The sequence below is a fragment of the Doryrhamphus excisus genome, chromosome 10 (assembly GCF_030265055.1).
Source record: "Doryrhamphus excisus isolate RoL2022-K1 chromosome 10, RoL_Dexc_1.0, whole genome shotgun sequence".
In the NCBI taxonomy this organism is placed as follows: domain Eukaryota; kingdom Metazoa; phylum Chordata; class Actinopteri; order Syngnathiformes; family Syngnathidae; genus Doryrhamphus; species Doryrhamphus excisus.
Window position 1 is genome coordinate 7,051,955 of NC_080475.1, and position 20,761 is coordinate 7,072,715.

Sequence of the window (20,761 nt, forward strand, 5' to 3'; positions counted from 1 at the left end):
ATTTTGTATGCAATGTCCATGCCATGACTTCACAAACGGTTTTTGGCGTCCAAACTTTTGCCCACGAGGGCCGTGTACGGACACGGAAAGAATGCAAGGGCGTTACGAGAGTACATTCCAAGAGAACCTGCATTTGTTAACTTTCTTGTCATTTTTCTTCTGGTAATATTTGGACTTTATTCTCATATTCTAACCTTTTGCCTCACCAATCTTCCAAAAATGACAACATTACCTCCTTTTGTTTGTTTCTCATAACATTATGAAATGTCTGTTTGTCTTTAGAATAGTTTATTCTGGTGAAATTGCAACTGCATGTGGTGCGGGCCGAGCGTGCCACAAACGGCTCCCGGGCCACACTTTGGACACCCGCTGGCACACAGCAAAAAACAATAAAAAAAAAAAAAAGCATAAATCATAGAACCTGTCAGCAAGTGTCGGTGGTGCCAGACTCTTATTGTGAAGGCAGAGTGGGGTGAATGCGTGACCCACGTCAGAGGCCCCAGCGAGGGCGGTAGAGCGGGGTGGTAGAGTGGAAGGAAGGCCACCAGAGACTATTTATAAAGCGTGAAAGGAGAGCCGAGCTCCGCCAACATGTGTTTCTGTCCGTCAGGCCGCATGATCCACTCACAGCTCGCTCGGGTCCGCATCCTGTCTTTACTGCTGTCCTCTGGACTTTTACCGCCGCTTTCTGGGTTATCCACCTTTATTGGAAGACTCTTCTGGGATCTTTGCCCCCCCCTCAACCTCCACCCCCCCATTTGGATCCTTCTTTCTTTTTCTTTTCGGCGCTTCTCCTCCTGTCCAAGTGTGAGGGTTTCTGGCTATGCTATCCTCACCCACTGTCATCCTACAGCCTTACGGACTCCCCGTCTACCCCCAGACTACCACATGCTACCCCAGCCTAGTCCAGGTAACCCCCCACCCGCTCGCCCCCATCACTTCAATCATTTGTGTTTTATCATTTTTCTATGTCTTATTTTCTTTTATCATATCTACTATATTGGTTAATAGGAGTGTAAAGGTGACCATAGGGGTGTTATTTCACGTCCACAGGGCTCTAATAATGATAAAAGGTGGATTTAGAAGTTGTAAACAGGTTTTCTATGTCTTATTTTCTCTGCTTATGTCTACTATATAGGTTAATAGGAGTGTAAATGTGACCATAGGGGTGTTATTTCATGTCCACAGGACTCTAATAATGATAAAAAGTGGATTCAGAAGTTGTAAACAGGTTTTCTATGTCTTATTTTCTTATATCATATCTACTATATTGGTTAATAGGAGTGTAAAACCTGTTTACAACTTCTAAATCCATCTTTTATCATTATTAGAGCCCTGTGGACATGAAATAACACCCCTATGGTCACATTTACATTCCTATTGCACAATATAGTAGACATAGTAAGAGAAATGAAGACATAGAAAACCTGTTTACCACCTTCAAAATACACTTTCTAACATTATTAGAGCCCTGTTACTGCCTGAAGATGAGTGTCCACTTTAGTACTTTAGGAGTCCAGCCAAGGTAGTCCAAGGTGATGCTAACGTGTGTGTGTGTGTGTGTGTGTGCCACGCTATTAAAGGCACCATGCGCTGGTCGGGCTCCACCTTGACAGCTGTATTTTTAGATGTTGCCAGAAGGAGATTCTGTCACCTATCTCCTTTGCTGCTATCATCCCAGCCGTGGAAATGGTGGGGGGGTCGGGGGGGGGGGGGGGGGGGGTGTTACATGTGGAAATAATATTGACGGTGATGTTGTGAAAGATACGACGCTTATTTCATTCAGTATATTGTCAATATAATAATAAGACGGAGAATAGAATGGCTACTTCCAATATTCCAATATTGTTGACAATATTCAAGTATTGATTTGACATTTGTTATAAATATTACATGATTAGAGATTACTAATTAATTTACTGACCTTAGACTCAATACATTGGCTTGTTTAGATCACAATCTTATTCGGATATATTCTTAGATTATTATCTTATCTTTTTATGACTCCTTGTAGTTTTATTTGATCTTTTTCTCAGTTATTATATTGGCTTGGTCAAATGAAATCTAATGACATTTCAGTCACCCCGTCTTCAGAAATACGCGAGTACGACGCCTCTGAGGCAACGTGGAGGGAAAAAAGTTGTTAAAAAGTATTCTACTTGTTAGTTTGGGGACTGTTTGTAAAGCTGGAATATTACAGTAATTGTAATGTTGGAGTATTCCTCCAAGGCGTGATATACCGATAGCGGCAACATGCGACGTGCGCTGGGGGTTGCCTGCGTGTAAATCCGGAGACAGCTGTCCCGACAGGCACCTGGCGCTGAGCCGTTGACCTCTGACCCTGAGCTGACAGCTGAGGTGTGACCAGAGGAGAGGAAGACGGATGCCAGGAGACAGATCTTATCTTGACATGTTATCTTTGTGTGTCGGTGTCGGTGAATACGTACACGCATAGCATAGCATAGCATAGCATAGCATAGCATAGCATAGCATAGCATAGCATAGCATAGCATAGCATAGCATAGCATAGCATAGCATAGCATAGCATGTTGTTCAATAAGTACCCCCGTGTGTGTGCGCCAAGTGAAACCATCATTGAGTGACAGTTGAGCACAGCTGGTGTGCTGTGATTGGTGGCGAGTTAGAAGTTAGGGGCAGGGGCAGGGGGCGGACGGGGGCGCTCACCATGAAAGAGGTCGATGCCGAACGGCTCAGAGCTGCCGGGACGTCCTGAAGGGGTAAGAGCGTGCTTTCACCGCGTTGATGCTTGCGTCTTGCATGTGGCCTTGTGCTCCGGGATGGCGTGTCGACTTGATGCGGGCGGCGTGGATGACGCGTCTTCAGCTGCGACCAGAAAGTCGTGGTTTGGCCTCGGTGCTTCCTGGGAGGCATGGACAGCTGAAGTCACGTTTGACATCCCGGCCAATAAAACTAGAAAACTAAGAAATGCATTTCTTACCAACATACTGGTGACTTTGTCTGGGTGGGGGGAGGCGGGGCCACTAGCATACACACAGAGTGAACGATGAGTAGATTACAATATATTCTCATTTCTTTTCATTGTCTTAAAAGTCATGTTAAATGTGGTCTCCTGCATGGTTCTAGATATGAAATACCTGGAATATACTACATAGTACTATGTAAAATACACCACGTATTTAACTCTAAATCTGATTTCATTTGATCTTATTTTATTTCATTGAATCTTCATGTTTGTATTTTCTTGAATTCTACCTCATTTTTTCATGTGATGTTATTTGACAAGTTTAGGATGGATCAAAACCCTGGAACTACAACTTGCCTTTCTTTCTTCTCAGGGAGGCCCCGCCCAGGAGGCGGGCCCAGGGGGTGCCGACCCCGCCCTGCCTCAGGTCTACGCCCCGGCCCCTTCTTACCCAACCCCAGGCCAAGGAGCGGCGACCTCAGGGGGGCGACTGCCGCCTCTGGATTTTAGCTCCACACACCCCTCCTCGGAGTACCCCGAGCACCCCCAGCTGAGGGTCTACCAGGGCCCCCAGCTGGAGGGGGCGGAGCCTCTGGCGCCCAGCAACACGGTAGGGACCGCCTTGCCTGTCATTCAATCTCTTGGTGACGTGTCCTATCAGAAGATCTGGGGTCCAGAGGGAGGGGTCTCTATTTTAGTAGCCCCAACCACCACCCACACCCCCGCCTCTGTAAGGCCCGTCTATGGCGGCACCACTGGGGGGGGTAAAGGAAGATCTAAAGGGTGTGTTGATGTTGTGTGAATTCTTTTCTAGGACAATTTTAGCCACGCTATTATTAATATTGAAATGCTAGCTGGCTAGCTAGCTAGCTGTGTTGATTGTTGTTCTATGCCTTTTGTTATGTACAGACGCCCAGTTCCAACACTAAAATGTTGTAATTATGAGAGAAAAAGTAGTGACTATGAGATAAAAAGTCATAATTTTTTATCTCAAGTCAAAATTAGAAGATTAAAAGTCAAAATTATGAGACAAAAAGTCAAAATTAGAAGATTAAAAGTCAAAATTTTGTGACAAAAATAACAACTATGATATAAAAAGTCAAAATTTAAATATTAAATATTAAAATATTAAAATAATAATCAAAAAAATGAAAAAATAAAAAGTGTAAATGAGGTGAAAGGTCGTCATGAGATGATGTTTGTCCAGCGTACGTATGTATGGTACAGTAGTGGGGTGATATACGTATATATATATGTATTTATATATATATATATATATGGGGTGATACCATCTGAGAAGGGGCTGGGGGGGGGGGGGTATGAAGAAGAGAAGGTCCATCATGATGTGTTCTGTGGCCCATCTATATATTTTATGACCATAGAGGGCCCTCCCCCGACCGCGCCGGGAGACACCGCCGTGACGGAAGGGGGTGGTGGGGGGGGGTCGAAGGGGGAGAAGATGACCCCCCCGCTCCCACTGTGAAATATCACACAGGTCAAGACCACTATCCTGCATCGTGACGTGACACCAACAAAAGCAGCTCAACAACCCCCCCACCCCCACCCCCACTTGTGGCGCGTGTGTGTGTGGCGCCACCTTGTGGCCTGTTGTTGTGACTGTTGTTGTGACCTCCGCCCACCCCCGGCATATTAATGACACGTGACCTTTAACCCTTGGCAGAACAGCAGCACCTTGACCTCAGACTGACCCCTTCTGCTCTTTGCCCCCCCCCCACATTCTTTTCCAGCCTCACTGGAACTTTTTCTTTGCACCCTCCCTCACTGCTCAACATTTAACACACACACACACACACACTCACTAGCATCGTGGTGCATTGTGGGAAAGTGAAGAGAATGTTTCTATCAGTTGTTGTGTCGTGCATGGAGCACCTCCACACCAACACATGGAGCCTGCTTGGTAGAGCTTTTACCTTCTGGTCTCGTCCACAAGCGGTTCCTGATCTGGCCTGCTAGCACAGCCGCCTCACATCCGCCTGACAGGGAATGGGTCCGAGGTCATGTGGTTGCCTTCAACGCACACAGGAAGTGCTTAGACGTCAGTGTACAGCGTCGCCTGCCCGTACACAACATCTGCACACGGGACAACAGCATAGCATATAAATGCACTTTAGAGTAGTCAGTGTCCACATTGGAAAGCCATACGGTAATCCCTCGCTAGATCCTCTACTGTATTGTGCAATACGACTATAGGGCTGTTAAGTCATGTCTACAGGGCTCTAATAATGATAAAAAGGGGATTTAGAAGTTGTAAACAGCTTTTGTAAAGGTGACCATAGGGGTGTTATTTCATGTCCACAGGGCTCTAATAATGATAAAAGATGGATTTAGAAGTTGTAAACAGGTTTTCTATGTCTTATTTTCTTTTATCATATCTACTATATTGGTTAATAGGAGTGTAAAGGTGACCATAGGGGTGTTATTTCACATCCACAGGGCTCTAATAATGATAAAAGGTGGATTTAGAAGTTGTAAACAGGTTTTCTATGTCTTCATTTCTCTTACTATGTCTACTATATTGTGCAATAGGAGTGTAAAGGTGACCATAGGGGTGTTATTTCACATCCACAGGGCTCTAATAATGATAAAAGGTGGATTTAGAAGTTGTAAACAGGTTTTCTATGTCTTATTTTCTCTGCTTATGTCTACTATATAGGTTAATAGGAATGTAAATGTGACCATAGGGGTGTTATTTCATGTCCACAGGGCTCTAATAATGATAAAAGATGGATTTAGAAGTTGTAAACAGGTTTTCTATATCTTATTTTCTTTTATCATATCTACTATATTGGTTTAATATGAGTGTAAAGGTGACCATAGGGGTGTTATTTCATGTCTAGAGGGCTCTAGTAATAAAAAGTGTATTTTGAAGGTGGTTTCTATGTCATATTTTGTCTTTTGTACAATATTATGCTACAGGAGTATAAAGGTGACTGAATATAGGGGTGTTATTTCATGTCCAGACGGCTCTAATCATGATAAAAAGGTTTTGTGTTATTTGCCTCTTATTATGTAGTACATTGTGCAGTAGGAGTATAAGTGGAAGTACTAGCGCCATACAGGAGGGACTACTGTATGTGTTTTACAGTTCATTGTATGGATATTCTATGTTTGTGTAGTTCTATTCGGTTCCATCCTCAGGCAGGGCACAGACTAAATATTGACAGCAAGTCCACGATCCGACATGTTGACTGACAGCTACAGCATTGACAATAACGTGGCATCTATGCCGCTACACCGGCTGTACACTGACTACTCTAAAGTCTATCCAAATGTGAGGGGCTGTGCTCACGTTTCCGTCCTCTCATCCTCTCCACCTTTTCTTTCCCACCTTGCTGCTTCCCGTTTTTCCTTTGCCTGTCTCCGACCTCCAGGAGGAAGCCTTAGCCCCTGTGACCTCCGACCCCCAGGCTCTGAGCGCCTCGGCGACGTCCGGCGGCGGCGCGGGGAGCGCGAGTGACGATGAGGGGTCGGCCAAGGTCCAGCCCAAGCGTCTCCACGTGTCAAACATCCCCTTCCGCTTCCGAGACCCGGACCTCAGGCAGATGTTTGGGGTGAGGAGCACTCCGCCCGCTTTTCATCCTCAGGAGATCCGTGTAACCACGTCTGCTCCTTCTTCCAGCAATTTGGGAAGATCCTGGACGTAGAAATTATCTTCAATGAGAGGGGGTCAAAGGTCAGTAAGACAGAGGAGTACCAGCACGTGTCAGGTGTTGACCAACATCTACGATGGCGTGCAGGGATTCGGCTTTGTCACCTTTGAGAGCGCGGCCGAAGCCGACCGAGCCAGAGAAAAACTCAACGGAACAATCGTGGAAGGCAGGAAGATTGAGGTGAGCCGTTATGACATGGCTACGATCGAGGGGGGGGGGTCACGTGATCCTAACGTTCTTCGCCATCACGTGTCTTCCAGGTGAATAACGCCACGGCGAGGGTGGTCACCAAGAAGCCGCAAACCCCACTAGTGAACGGCGACCTTTCAGGTAAGGACACACCTGATCCGTCGCCTTTGGGTGGTTTTGTGTTCCTGAAGGAGTCCTTCTCTGCAGCTTCTGGCTGGAAGATCAACCCCGTCATGGGGGCCATGTACGCACCAGAACTCTACACGGGTCAGTAAAGGCAACACAACACGGCTCACTCTTCCCAACTTCCCGACTTTGAAACGTCTTTTGTGGACCAGTGGCCAGTTTCCCCTACCCTGTGGCGGCGCCCGCTCTGGCCTACCGGGGCTCGGCGCTGAGGGGCAGAGGTCGAGCCGTCTACAACACCATCCGATCCGCTGCGGCCACGCCTGCGGCCGTGCCCGCCTACCCCGGGTACGCTCCATACCGTATGCCAACTGTGTCTTCTCGTGGTCACGTGACATGAGTGGCAGCAGGAGAGTTTAGAGTGGAGGGGGGGGGGGGGTTGGGGGTGGGCGTGGTGGTCTTTATTATTTTTTTCAATCAGTCCCGTGGGAGGTGCCCCTCGCTGGCCAGGAATCAGAACTCCAACCACTTCTGCCTGATGCTTGCCTCTTTAGGAAAGTAAATTAGCTTGCTTCCTGGTAGCCATTACGCAACTGGGCATGCCCATATAAGGAAGTCTGTGTTGCAGGGATGCCAGTAAACCCCAGGCATACTGGGGGGGGGGTAACTGAACCGCTCAATATGGCTGGTTCGCTCATCCCAGCGTCCATCAAAAAGGTCTCCGCCTCAGACAGATCATCCAATCATCTCACAGGAGCCGAGCATCCGTGCCCCACAGACCCCCATAGTCCCTCATGGACACCCACAGACCCCCATAGACACCCACAGTCCCCCATAGACCCTGATTTATCCAAAGACCGCCCAGTGTCAGGCAGTGGGACAACCCGCTTCCCCATCCGTAGACACCAGCTTCCCAGTGAGAAGGAAGTGGTGTCCGTTACCGTGATAAGTCGCTGATGGTCGGGATGGTCAGGAATGCCGGCGGGTGGAGTGCATCTGCTCACGCCACCAGGACAAGACCTTTGGAAGACAACGTGAACGTGTCAGTAAAAGATCACAGCAACTCCAGCCGAGACGCTAACTTTGGGAAAAACTAAACTTTGATCCCTGACTGTCCTGGTCCCGCTTGGTGGAAAACCTGCTAAATATTCTTCCCTGCTTCTCCCATCAGCGTGGTGTACCAGGATGGCCTCTACGGGGCAGACGTCTACGTGAGTAGTCTGGCGCCTGTTCATCTTTCATCTGCATGTCACTTCCTGTCACCTGACGCCACCTCTTCCTTCTGCAGGGCGGCTATCCTGCTGCTTACCGGGTGGCCCAGTCTGCTTCTGCTGCAACCTACAGTGATGGGTGCGACACACACACACACACACACACACGTTAGCCAAACTACGTGAAGAGATGTTTTTTGGTTTGCTTGTGATGCCTTCACAGACCAAACCCTGTGCCGTGTACACGCTACACGGGAACTAGGACTACACACTATTGCTTTATGTCACCACAATGTTGTTGTTGTTGATGTGCCCAGATACGGCCGTGTGTACGCCACAGCAGCGGACCCGTACCACCACTCCGTGGGACCGACCACCACGTACGGCGTGGGCACCGTGGTGAGGCCTCCCGCCTGTCTGTGGCCGACTTGTGTTTGTGTCCCAGAAGCGCTACGGTGCACCGGGGTGCAGTAGTGCTGCACACTACCCTACACACACAGTACACACAGTACACAAAGTATACACTACTGTGTAGCCACTCCCACTTGAACAGCAACATCATGCTAACGTCATGCAACAATGATGACACCTTAGGGTCGCTGAGCCTGGATAAAGATGACTCTGGCTAAGACGGTCTTTGCCTTTGCCTCCCCAGGCCGGTTTGTACCGAGGAGGGTACAACCGCTTCACTCCGTACTGATGATGGTGATGGTGGTGATGAAGAAGTGGAAACACGCCTTGGCCGTCCTCACGTACGCGGCAGGACGCAACACGCCGTCACCTTTCTTCTTCCACCACGTTCCTTGTGTGGATGATGTGCTCTATAGTGTGTGTGTGTGGGGGGGGGGGGTACTTTTTGTAGAGCTCATTTTTGACTGGATGTTTGCGTTTGCCTCACCAACTACCTCTTTTCTTTTCCTTTTCCTCCTGCTTCTCTTCTCGCTGCCGTGTGTGATGTCTACCTCTGAATAAAACCTCTCCTGCCCCCCCCCCCCTCCATCCTATCCATTTCTCATGCTTTACGCTGTGTGCCTCTGCTTTAGTTGCCACGCTTTTACTTTGAAAAGGTGGCCTCTTCGTCTTCTTGTACTGCACAGTAGGGGTGGGCGATACCGCAAACGAGGGAAACATGTATGGATGATCCACATCAGGGGTTCGTGTATTTGTTGGTTGGTCCCGGACCGGGTGCCCATGACGACCGTATCGTACCACCACTCGCCAATGAGACTATTATTGTCTCTCATTCACATCATTTGGCTTTTTATACCTTCATAACCAATATAGCTTGATATCGATATATGGATCAGTCCGCCCACCGTTACTTTTAAGTATAGTTGACATTTTTAGACACTCTTAGTCTTTTTTTATTTGCCTCTCTAGAATTTCAAACTCTTTTTTGCCCTTTTCCAGCTTTTGCATGTTGCTAAATTTTGCTTCTCTTGCATGTTCTCCTCTGCTTTCTCCTTGGCTTTTTGCTCTCGGTTTGACCCTTTTAGGCTACAACTTTCCTTGGTAGTTTTTCTTTAGCTTTTAACACTTAGCTTTTAACATCTTTTGGAGACACAAGTCTCCAAAAGATCAACTCCATCAAAGATCAATAACACCAAAAGGCAATCGACCAACCTCCAATTTGGCCTCAAAACCCCCAAAGCAGCCATCATCTCATGTGGTAAAGTAGTCCTTGCGGCCACGCACCCTGATATTTATTATTGAAATATTTATTGGAAAATTTTAACATTATTCATTGATTACTTCACGTCACAAAATGCGTATTCCGCATGGTGACTTTTTGATAACGTTTGACGTGAGCACCGATAAATAGATAAGAAACCATGCTACACTTTTTTTGTTCCGGTCCACTCACGATGTGTTTGCTACTCCCTCCAGTCCAAAATGCCCCTTTTTGCCACGAGAACTGTACAAATAAATAAAAATAGTCTTACAATATTAAATAACAAAAAATAATTCCCATAGCCACCATAAAATGTATTTACAACATAAAATATTTAACACAGAGACCTGCTAGCACGCCAGCGGGGTAACGTTATCGGCTAACAATAGCACATTCATTTACAACGGCGTCGTATAATATGGTCAACAACTTAAAGAGTGCAAAAGGTTATTGTCTTTACATTACCCCATTGGTCATATGCACTCGGGAGGAGTACAATGGCGTCTCTTGAGAGTTAAAACATCAAATTGTGAAGGTGACGTATTGCACTGGCTAGGTGTGCACCAATCATTCACGTCTTATTGAAACACACAATAGCGAATGGTTCCACTGTAGACTCCATCGACATATTCATGTGAACAGGTACTGAAAATCTTAACATGTATCAATGAATACACGCTAACTTAATTATGTTACATGTAGGATCTGACTCTGTGTTAACTCGCTCACTTATAGCTAGCTAAAGTAAATAAGAAAACCAGATAAATACAATTCATTGTGTAAGTGATACAACTACATTTGTATGAATGATATAAACCAACAGATCCTTGCTTCAAACCGACTCTCCTGTCCACGTCTTCATCACCGACTCGACAAAACTAACATTCACCACTCGGTGACGAATGACTCGTGCATCCGATTCACTTTAGTGAAGGCATCATAAGTGCTCCAGTCAGCAAAAGCTACCTGAGTTCGAGTACACGATTCACTTGAGCCATCCAGTTTCTGCTTTCTTTTCTCTTTCACAATACTTGCATGTTGATTTCCCTTTTATCATTTCAGAAATGTTGTCAAACAATCCAGTCAACAGAGCATTTAACAATTTATGTCAAGAGTGACAATGCACGCTCTCGGGGGGAAAGGTTTCAGGTCAAAACGCCAAGTCGGCCAGCTGAAACGTTATACCCAAAGGACGAGTCACGAGCTGTCACGTGACCAGAAGTGTCCTTTGACGACAGGCCAACATAATATGTGAATATATATATATATTCCATGACTTAGCCGACAATCTGCTGATATTTTTATCATCCAAAATGACTCTTCCTTGAGCACAGTAAACTAGAAGACCGCATACGCTATTTTTCTGTAGTTTGGTGTAGTGTTTACAGCATAGACACACATCGAACAAAACAATGTGACTGTGATTGTTTCGGTGCCAAAGTATATTAGTACGAATGTGAATGTATAAACGAGAGGAATTAACTCGGCTGTCTTTGTAGCAGGTGCCTTATGACTTATTCACAGCACAGCCTTGACCCATCCAATATGGCGGTGACGTTGACGTATCGCAGCAGTGGACGGCCCCACTCGATGCGGCGTCTGTCTGTGCCGAACAGCGCTACCCAAAGGTGTGCCTTGAGTATTACACCTTTTCGTACCCAGCCATTATTTACGCCGGGTTAGCCAATCGTGTGTGAACCGCCGTGTCAGATATTTCCTTCTTGACATCTACATTTGATAATAAAGTGTTATGTTAAACTATGCATACATGCCTTGTTTTTATTCTGTTGCTCACTGTAACAGCACAAATATGCTCTTTATACGTGTTTTTATTAATGCTTCAAAAGAACAGTATGTACACAATATTTAAACAAATGCTGGTGGTAAATCTGTAGGGCGGAAGGGAGGGAGAAAATGCAAATCAACTTCAGCTACAAATGTTAGTGAGTTGCATTGTCTAAGAATGATGACTATGTGCAAGCGCAACATACTGAACATATAAAAAAATGACCAAACATATAGGAGTGAGCAGGACGAGGGGAGGACAGCAGGTCAGCATGCATGGGGAGGAAAGGTAAGGTAAAGTGGGGGGAATAGATAGGAGGGGCGGGGCAGGGCGGGCGGGGCGTTGACAGAAAAATATCAAGGAAGTGAGAAGACTGATGAGGTGATAAATAGTACATGGCAGCAGAAATACTGAAGTAACGACTTTTAGCTTTTCAGAGAGGAACAAAAACATTAAAAACTAACGAGTGTCTGCGGACTTCCACATGTTTGGCAGCAGATGTTCGACTATGCCTTAATGGACTAGTTCACAGGAAAGCAAACGTGTTATTTGAAAATCAACCTAAACGATAGCATCGTGAAACTCAACAGTAAAGTGGAGGGGAAACAGAAAGCAAAAACATTGGAGTAAGACTTGTTAGCACACATTCATCCACTCATGGCTTGCAGGCTCAGACACAAGTGACTCTTTCCGCTTGCTGTCTGGATGCTGACAGATGCAGCAGCATGCTCCTCCTCACAGATCCCTCGTGTGCTCCACCAATGCAGCCGAAGAGCGGGACGCCGCCCCGCAGCGTGCGGGACGGGGAGGAGACAGGATGGGGGACGAGGTCAAACAAGGGGGGAGGAAAAAAACACATGTTGAGATCAATAGTCATAAAACCTGACAATGACAGTCACGCTGACACTAAATGACAAAAGGTCAATCTGATCGGGGCGCTTTAGCTCTTTGTGAGTCGTTCGGGTGCCAACAAATGCACCCAGATGACAAACTGTATGCTCAGCATGTTTACTCTGCAAAAAAGTAAACACTTACCCATGTGTGGCAAAATAATACCTGCACGCGCGCACGCGCTCGGAGGAATCAAAATGACAGCAATGATCATACAATATTTACAACTATATACGGCACTGAAAAGAAATAGTACAAAGACGCTTTCTTAAAAGCGCCTCCCACTCCATATTCTTCATGCATTATTAACACTATTGAAATCATCCTAAAATCCTTTCAGCTAGTTTGGACTGTGGGCAGGCTTGATGCCTTCCACAAAAAGCCTGACAGTAGACTGACCACCTGCTGTGCATCAATACTTTCACGGCGACCTTTGCCGTTATTTGGACTAGCTATACTTCATTTTCCAATATCCAGGTGATCACCTTTAAGATTACGGCAATTCAAAGTTTTTTTCCTGCCATCAACGAAAGGCTGAAATATTGCTGTCCAACCTTGAGCGGGGGTCTACCAGGGGGGTCTACCAGAGGCGTCATGTTGTGTGGTGGTCATCCAGCTCTTTCCTGAGTCCTTGTCTTACCAGACCTCAGACCCACATCCAGACGAGCTGCATACAAACCGGAGGCGGCCATCTGGTCTCGGAGAAGCGGTGCTGTTATGTGGGCGGCTTTCCAGCGAGGTCATCGACACCGATGGAAGATGTGGGGCGGCGACGGCCACAGGTGCCGCGGCGATATCCTCCACCCAAGTTGACAAACTCCTCCTCCTGGCTTGACAAGACTGGTCTTCATCGGCGATGGGGCTCATTCTCATGTTTGAAGATGTCATCTTCCAGACTTTGATGATTGGACCGGACTACAGAGTGCGCTCGAGTCCAAACGTTCACTCACGACTGCGGCCAAGCAGTTAGGCGTGACATACAAACCACTTCTTCTCGTCAACCTGCGAGGATCTTCAGTGTAATCACAGTCTCTTTTGTCTTCACACTGAGGCTTGCAAGGATGCGGGACTTGAACATCCGCTGTCGGGTCTTGGAGCTGTTGGACTTGAGGAAGGAAGAAAACATAACAGAACACTGTTAGCGTTGACATCCGACAGTGCTAATGGAACAGGAAGCATGATGCAAGCGCCCCCTGCGGTGTGGCGTGAGTGGAAGCAGCTGGGGGGGCCGCTAAGGTGATGTTCCTGGCACCGCTACTGTGGAGAGATGAGCTTGCTAGGGTGAACTACGGTACGGGCAAACTGTGTCTATGTGTTGAGTAACCTGTGGATGGGGTCATGTTCTGTGGGTGTGTCTGCCTCTGTGAACTGGCTGTGTGATCAATATCGGGGATGTGTGTTGCCCCCGCGAGTGTCCGCCCTCTATCTAATGCGCTACACCCACTCTCAGGAGGCAGCCAAAGTGGCTGTGCTGTTTTTGCAGTCTATCTTTAGGGGGTCCGACGGGGTGAATGTGACACCTAGCCCGGTAAGAAACTCCACACAGGAGTCTAAAGAAGAGAAGCCCAGAGTGGACTGCACATACTGCAGTGGCAAGTCGGGCCTAAACCTGCAGACAAGCAGAGACATCACAGCTTTAGCATCTTTAGCATGACTGGGGAACGTGTCCTGATGGACGGACTTACGTTTTGACTATGGCCCGAAGAGCTACCTTTCTCTCCCTCTCCACAAACTTGTCAATGAGGTATGAAGCCATGCGCGGTGCCTCCTTATACAACTTGAAGAAACGACAATAATTCCCTAAAGCCCAGGCGGCACGGAGAGAGAGAGCGTGAGCGACACACTCGTCGGCTTTCAGCGCTGGAGTCAGGTACACCAGCTCAGTGATGAGATCTAAGGGGGTTGAGATCACACGTGATTTCAGACGGGGACAAGAGGAAGGGAAGGGTGGTGGTGATGTCTGTGGGCATACCTCCTGAGTTCTTAGTGAAGATGTAGTACAACAAGCGATACGCTGTGAACTCTCCTATGTTCTCCGAGGGGTTGTCCTTGTAGAGGGCCTTCAGCTGGGTCTGGCACTGGTTGAATTCTTCGTGGTCACCCTGAATTACAAAGCATAGACTCTTAGGACCGAGCAGCGTTGTGAAGTCTCTTCCTGATCGATTGGAGGCGGCAGACGAAGAAAACAGACACGCATGCAGACGCCAATATATTGAGGCCTGCAAAATTGTCTAATGAATTTTCATTTCTTTTCTTTTCTCTCTAATATTGTGAGATCTTGTCATTACAACCCTGTACAGCAGATGGCACGCACGCTGAAAGCTTGGACTGAGATAAGAGTGCAGACTAACCTTTTCCAGGGCAATGCGTGCATGACACTCGTACACTTCCACGGTGAAGTCGGTACGAACTCCCTGGACCTGAACAGAACTCCGTGTTAGAAAAAGTAAACGCGGGTACGATGCCACAAGTACTAACCGTGAGGTCCTGCCGTATGGACTTCATCTGTTCACAAGCGTAAGTGTAGTCCTGATTGGTTTTCCAGTCCGCTTTCACAGCCTGTAAAGATTTTCTTAACACCTGTGACAGGAAGAAACATCAAGGTGGTTGATGGTTGATGGTTTCCTCACGTCATACTGTGTTAATGACCAGCAGCTTACATGAATGGGGCGAACGGTGGAGGGGTCCGGGGCACAGGTGAGCCTCAGGTAACGCTTGGTGATGTCCTGGCACGTTCCGACAATGGGACAGTCCTCCCAGCTGAGGCCCTCCTGTGTCCCATCGGGTAGGTCAAGAGAATTTATAGACAGCACCAGGGGTTCCGAGCGAAGCTGTTTCTGGAATCTGGCGGCTCTGCTCAGCTTTTTGGCTTCCCTGTCAGGGTCATGGAAGTCAAGACCGGCATTACCACCTTTCCTCTTCTTACTGCCTGCTGCTCCAGCGTCGTCTGTGTTCCTGGAAAGAGAAAACGGTGAGCTGGCAAGGTTGGGCTACAAGCTGGAACGAAGAAATGCTGCAAACATTTGACGGCTCGTACCAATTGCTTGTGAGAAAACAAACTGTGCAACTTTAAAGAATGAAAGACTACATAGGAAAAGGAAAGGAACTATTGCATGACACTATTATGATACTTTAAGGTAAAAAAAAGGACCTAACGTGTTTTGTGACATCCCGTTGTCTCAATATCATGACCGGTCTGGTCTCGTGACGCCCCTACCAAGTAAACGTCAGGTGGTAGAAATTGACCAATTACCTCCTTCCCCTGTTGGCTTTTCCTCGCCCCCGTCCCCTCTCTCCGCCACCATGTCCTCTATCCCTGTCGTTGCCGCGCCCACGACCGCCTTTCTGGTTTCGTCTTGACAGCTGAGGTCGCAGGTCGCTGGGAAGGCTGCTGTCTGAATGTGAGCCAGATTCGCTGGTACGGGAAAAGAATAGAACAGAACGCCAATGCAGGGTTACACCAACAGTAAAAGAAGTGGCTCCAAAGTTTGAACGCTGAGGAGGCTCCTTTCCATCATCATCCAATGCACAGCATCATCTCCCCCCGGAAGAGCAGCGTCAGTGGCCGATTACTATCACTGCCCTGCTCCATCCAAAGATGCCCATGTCTAGATCCTCGGGGAAGTGAGGGTTGTGTACCTGCGCCGATGCCTTTGGTTGCTTCGGTCGCGGATTCTGCCATGGTTAGGGGAGGGGGAGCGCGAAGAGGACTGTGATGAAGTGGAAGACGGACTCCGTTGAGAAAAGATATTCCTGTAATGTCCCAATCTGTGACCACCACCTCTGCCTCGCGATGCGGCAGCTATACTTGCACCTCGCCCGGCTGAGCCGTCTGCACCTCTCGGGACTGCGACCCAGCGAGACTGCTTTCCCTTCAAACTATAAAGTCACATGACATCAGATTTAATCACCATATTTATATATATTCATACACGGTTCTATGAAGGCTGAAACACCACACTCACTCTGGCAGTGGTTCACAGTCCCAGTCGATGGTGTAAGCCGAGCCATCCTTCAGCCGGTCCTGTAGAACCTCCTTCAGCACCTTCTCTGTACGATCTTTGTCTTCCTCCGTCTCACAGGCCGTGAAGCAGCGCTGCACATACTCCTTCATGGCCGGGGGCCAATCCTGGGGTCTGCGGACAAAAAAAAAAAGACAGTCTAAACCATCTAGCAATAAAGCAAGAACAAGCTGTCCAGGTCCAGTGCTTACCGGGTCTGAGGTGCCGCACTGGCAGTCACAGGAGAGGCTGGTGCTGGATTGAGCCCAGAAGCCGGCTCGCTTGCTGGAAAGGCCTGGCTAGAAACCTGGTAAGGCCTCTTGGGAATATTGAACTTCAAAGGGGCGGTGCCCGGAGACTCTGAAGATAAATACATGCTAAGTACAGGCTCCACAAACCATTAAGAGGATGGCTATGAAGTTTAGAAGCTCACGTTTCATGCGATGCCAGAGTTGCTGTCCTGGGTTTTTGGGCTTATTAGTCTCTCCTCGGCCCAAACCTGCTCCATACTGGCCTGCCTGCTGTTGGGATGGACTCTGAGGAGGCTGATAGCTGTTCTGAGCCTGAAACCCTGTCCCATAGTTAGTTCTTCCTGGTGGGCAAGAGTTGTAAACTTGGACGGAGTCCCCAGATGGATAGGGTACGGAGCTGCTAGGATTGTAAGCACTGTGTGGCGGAGGAGGGGGGTATTGGGAATTGGGTGGGGGCGGGGGCGGTGGGGCGGAAGTGGGCTTTTCTGAGGCGGTTGGACTTTGGGGTGGCTGGGGAGTGGCGGGGGGTTGTGGTTGAGAGGTGTAGCTGGGGGTCTGGTCTTCCATTCCGGGTACTGGAGGAGGCTATTGAGAGAAAGGTGGAGACTTAAGACTGTTCTTGAATACCATATACACTATATGTGTGGCGTGGCATGGCGACTATTTTTACCTCTAAACTTTGCCGGTGTGAATGTGAACTGCTAATCGTTAGTATTTATTACAGTAGTTTCAAAGCCGACCGATTTGATTTTCTCTGTTTTATAGTAAGCAGCCTTTTTTTGGTTGTTTTACCTCAAAGCAGCCAGCAAGTTTAGAGTTTGCCCGCCCTATGCGGAAGCATTTTTGCGTCATACCTGTCCATTTGAGGCGGGCGTTGTCGGGTAAGTCCCCGGGGGTGCAGGATACTGACTTGGAGGATACGAAACTCCATACTGTAAAGACAGGAGTACAATGTCATGTTGTTTTACTGTATCTAATCTATAAAAAAAAGTACTGTACTTACAGGAGCCATGGGGTAGTAGTAGTTATACGGGTATGTGTATCCTGGATACTGAGGTTGATTTTGCTGATACCATTGATAATATTGCTGCTGTTGCATGGCAACGTCAGTCACTCTCGCCTGAAACTGTCAAAAAGAAGACCTGCATTATGAGCCAGTCGGCAACAAGGATTTTATAATTTGGGCTTTACCTCTGATGCTTGAGTATTCTTGGCCTGGCTCTTGCTGATAGAAGCAAGTGCCTGCCTTGCTTTCTCCCATTCTGGCTTTTCATGGACATGGCTTTCTGCAGTAGCACCATAGGACCTGCCATCGAATAATAAAGTTGGATTAGAGTGGTCACATAGACCTCAGTGCTAGTGTTTAAGTTATGGACTCGATATGCATATGTGGAATCATTTTTAGCTTAGCTAGCTTCGTGTTTCGATGCTAAATCTTAATCCAGGCTTGATTCCAACGACTCTCCCGTATCGCTGTGGTCAGACGTAATTAGTTGTGCTACATAGTTAAGCGGCGTGGATTTTGTCCGGAAGGGTGACATACCAGTTATTTGTCGGGGTTGCTTGTGCCGTGTTGGCCGCCATTTCGCCTCTTCCCCAAAACCTAGCGTAATGCTAGGACGGCTTTGAGCTAGCTCGCTGGCTAGCAGTTGGTAAGCTAACACTGTTAGCTGTACACTGGAGAAAAGGTCGTAAATGTTTAGACGGTGACACGTTGGATAGCAACACAAACAGCGGAAACCCGTCGTTGGATTCTAGTTCAGACCAAAACAAATTCATCGAAATAGTAATCACATCGTATGAAACCAGTTCACTTCGTCTGTCGTTGCCAAACAACTTCGAGTGACTGGCGATACAAAATGGCGGCCGGGTGAAACGCCAAGCCCTGTGACGTCATGTCTACAGGAAATGCGTCACCACTTGACTACGAAGGTACTTGGCCACTAAATTTGACGAAAATACAGTTGGCTGACGTGTAAATGATGTCTTGTTCGTGATTAATTCACAATTAATGTACTCTGTGAAAGTTGGATGGACGTACTTGTCGTCTCCGACGAAGTTCCACCTATTAAAAAGCACCGTTGCCAACGCCTCAGTAAGAAAAGTAGCTATTGGTTGTCACTTATCATTTGCATACGATGTTATGACAGATGCTGGAGGGAAAAAACATTACTTTGTAGGCGTTTCCTCCTTGGAAGTGTTTCTTTCGACCAAGCGGTAAAAGTAGGGGACGTGCAGGCAGGAAGTCGAGCAAATACAGATTATTCATAATACATCAGCATATTTGGACTTGATAAGCTGGTTAAACATCACACCATGCAGGCAGGCAGCTTCTCTGACGATTTGTTTTTCAGGGGCGCCTTGAAGGGGGCGGGGCAGGATTGGTGATTGACAGCTGACAGCGACAACAAACGGACGGCTTCTTCCCACCCGTGGGAGGGTGTGCGTGCCAACTTAGGACAATGTCTATATGTCTATACGTACCCTGGGATTGGCTGATTGGCTGGACACCAGTCCAGGATGGACCCCGCCTCTCCCCCAAGACAGCTGGGATAGGCTCCAGCACCCCTGCAACCCTTGTGAGGATAAGCGGTAGAAAATGAGTGTATGAATAAAAATGTGAAAAAAACAAGAAAATAATGAGGGGGGGGGTGGAAATGTATAGATATTGGACATATTGTATGCAGGTGACCGTGTCCACCGTGTCCACCGTGTCCACCGTGTCCACCGTGTCCACCTTGTCCACCGTGTCCACCTTGTCCACCGTGTCCACCGTGTCCACCTTGTCCACCGTGTCCACCGTGTCCACCTTGTCCACCTTGTCCACCTTGTCCACCGTGTCCACCTTGTCCACCTTGTCCACCGTGTCCACCTTGTCCACCGTGTCCACCTTGTCCACCGTGTCCACCGTGTCCACCTTGTCCACCTTGTCCACCGTGTCCACCTTGTCCACCGTGTCCACCGTGTCCACCGTGTCCACCTTGTCCACCGTGTCCACCGTGTCCACCTTGTCCACAGTGTCCACCTTGTCCACCGTGTCCACCGTGTCCACCTTGTCCACAGTGTCCACCTTGTCCACCGTGTCCACCTTGTCCACCGTGTCCACCTTGTCCACCTTGTCCACCGTGTCCACCTTGTCCACCGTGTCCACCTTGTCCACCGTGTCCACCTTGTCCACCTTGTCCACCGTGTCCACCGTGTCCACCTTGTCCACAGTGTCCACCTTGTCCACCGTGTCCACCTTGTCCACCTTGTCCACCGTGTCCACCTTGTCCACCTTGTCCACCGTGTCCACCTTGTCCACCGTGTCCACCTTGTCCACCGTGTCCACCGTGTCCACCTTGTCCACCGTGTCCACCGTGTCCACCTTGTCCACCGTGTCCACCTTGTCCACAGTGTCCACCTTGTCCACCGTGTCCACCGTGTCCACCTTGTCCACCGTGTCCACCTTGTCCACCGTGTCCACCTTGTCCACCTTGTCCACCGTGTCCACCTTGTCCACCGTGTCCACCTTGTCCACCTTGTCCACCGTGTCCACCTTGTCCACCGTGTCCACCTTGTCCACCTTGTCCACCTTGTCCACCGTGTCCACCTTGTCCACCGTGTCCACCTTGTCCACCGTGTCCACCTTGTCCACCGTGTCCACCGTGTCCACCTTGTCCACCTTGTCCACCGTGTCCACCTTGTCCACCTTGTCCACCTTGTCCACCTTGTCCACCTTGTCCACCTTGTCCACCTTGTCCACCGTGTCCACCTTGTCCACCGTGTCCACGCGGTCTCAGCTGTGATGGCCAATGTTTGGGTTGCTGTACGTAACCTTGGTAACCTTGATAAGAGCTGAGGTGTTCCGCTGCTCCCAAGGTGATATCACGTTGTCAAACACGAGCCCGGCTAGAAAAAGAAGCCAGAAATGTCAAAGAAAAAAAAAGTTAATTTGAGTATAAAATGTGCCAAAAAGTGATGTAGCAACAATAAAAAGATTCTACTAATAAAGAGCATGTATGGATATACCCCATGGG

General features: G+C 48.1%; 2 protein-coding genes and 1 long non-coding RNA gene across 6 annotated transcripts; 1 reads left to right on the forward strand and 2 right to left on the reverse strand.

Moving 5' to 3' along the window:
• Window positions 1-577: 577 nt before the first annotated feature.
• On the forward strand, window positions 578-11,571 carry rbfox1l (RNA binding fox-1 homolog 1, like). Of its 4 annotated transcripts, XM_058084284.1 has the most exons (12): window positions 578-910; window positions 3,318-3,554; window positions 6,337-6,516; window positions 6,585-6,638; window positions 6,703-6,795; window positions 6,876-6,945; window positions 7,012-7,071; window positions 7,143-7,278; window positions 8,102-8,141; window positions 8,219-8,280; window positions 8,459-8,540; window positions 8,797-11,571. In XM_058084284.1, the coding sequence occupies exons 1-12, from the start codon at window positions 824-826 to the stop codon at window positions 8,839-8,841; spliced, it is 1,146 nt and encodes a 381-aa protein (XP_057940267.1). In that variant the 5' UTR covers window positions 578-823; the 3' UTR covers window positions 8,842-11,571. The 4 variants fall into 4 exon arrangements, with proteins under 4 accessions (XP_057940267.1, XP_057940265.1, XP_057940266.1 ...); XM_058084282.1 differs by having other exon boundaries at window positions 6,876-7,071; XM_058084283.1 differs by having other exon boundaries at window positions 8,459-11,571.
• Window positions 4,700-10,862, reverse strand: LOC131136933 (uncharacterized). Its single transcript, XR_009131832.1, has 3 exons — window positions 10,279-10,862; window positions 7,872-8,268; window positions 4,700-6,616 (listed from the first exon to the last, which is right to left on the reverse strand). It is a non-coding gene; the product is annotated as an uncharacterized LOC131136933 (long non-coding RNA).
• A 342-nt stretch (window positions 11,572-11,913) lies between the features above and the next one.
• leng8 (leukocyte receptor cluster (LRC) member 8) lies at window positions 11,914-18,622 on the reverse strand. Its single transcript, XM_058084280.1, has 15 exons — window positions 18,286-18,622; window positions 17,934-18,048; window positions 17,746-17,868; window positions 17,597-17,674; window positions 16,925-17,327; window positions 16,704-16,851; window positions 16,456-16,626; window positions 16,130-16,369; window positions 15,744-15,905; window positions 15,151-15,445; window positions 14,969-15,070; window positions 14,842-14,910; window positions 14,463-14,592; window positions 14,176-14,383; window positions 11,914-14,099 (listed from the first exon to the last, which is right to left on the reverse strand). Exons 1-15 carry the CDS (start codon window positions 18,324-18,326, stop codon window positions 13,937-13,939), a joined length of 2,448 nt encoding a protein of 815 aa, XP_057940263.1. The 5' UTR covers window positions 18,327-18,622; the 3' UTR covers window positions 11,914-13,936.
• Window positions 18,623-20,761: the final 2,139 nt, after the last annotated feature.

Excerpts from the sequence above, each read along its gene's own strand:
- leng8 (XM_058084280.1), bottom strand. The coding sequence starts at position 18,326 with ATGGCGGCCAACACGGCACAAGCAACCCCGACAAATAACTG. Across the intron at positions 16,852-16,924 it reads ACTCTGGCATCGCATGAAAC|AGTCTCCGGGCACCGCCCCT; the intron begins GTGAGCTTCTAA and ends ATTTATCTTCAG. Across the intron at positions 15,446-15,743 it reads AAAGCCAACAGGGGAAGGAG|GAACACAGACGACGCTGGAG; the intron begins GTAATTGGTCAA and ends TTCTCTTTCCAG.
- rbfox1l (XM_058084281.1), top strand. The coding sequence starts at position 824 with ATGCTATCCTCACCCACTGTCATCCTACAGCCTTACGGACTCCCCGTC. Across the intron at positions 6,639-6,702 it reads TCAATGAGAGGGGGTCAAAG|GGATTCGGCTTTGTCACCTT; the intron begins GTCAGTAAGACA and ends GATGGCGTGCAG. Across the intron at positions 8,281-8,458 it reads GCTGCAACCTACAGTGATGG|ATACGGCCGTGTGTACGCCA; the intron begins GTGCGACACACA and ends TGATGTGCCCAG.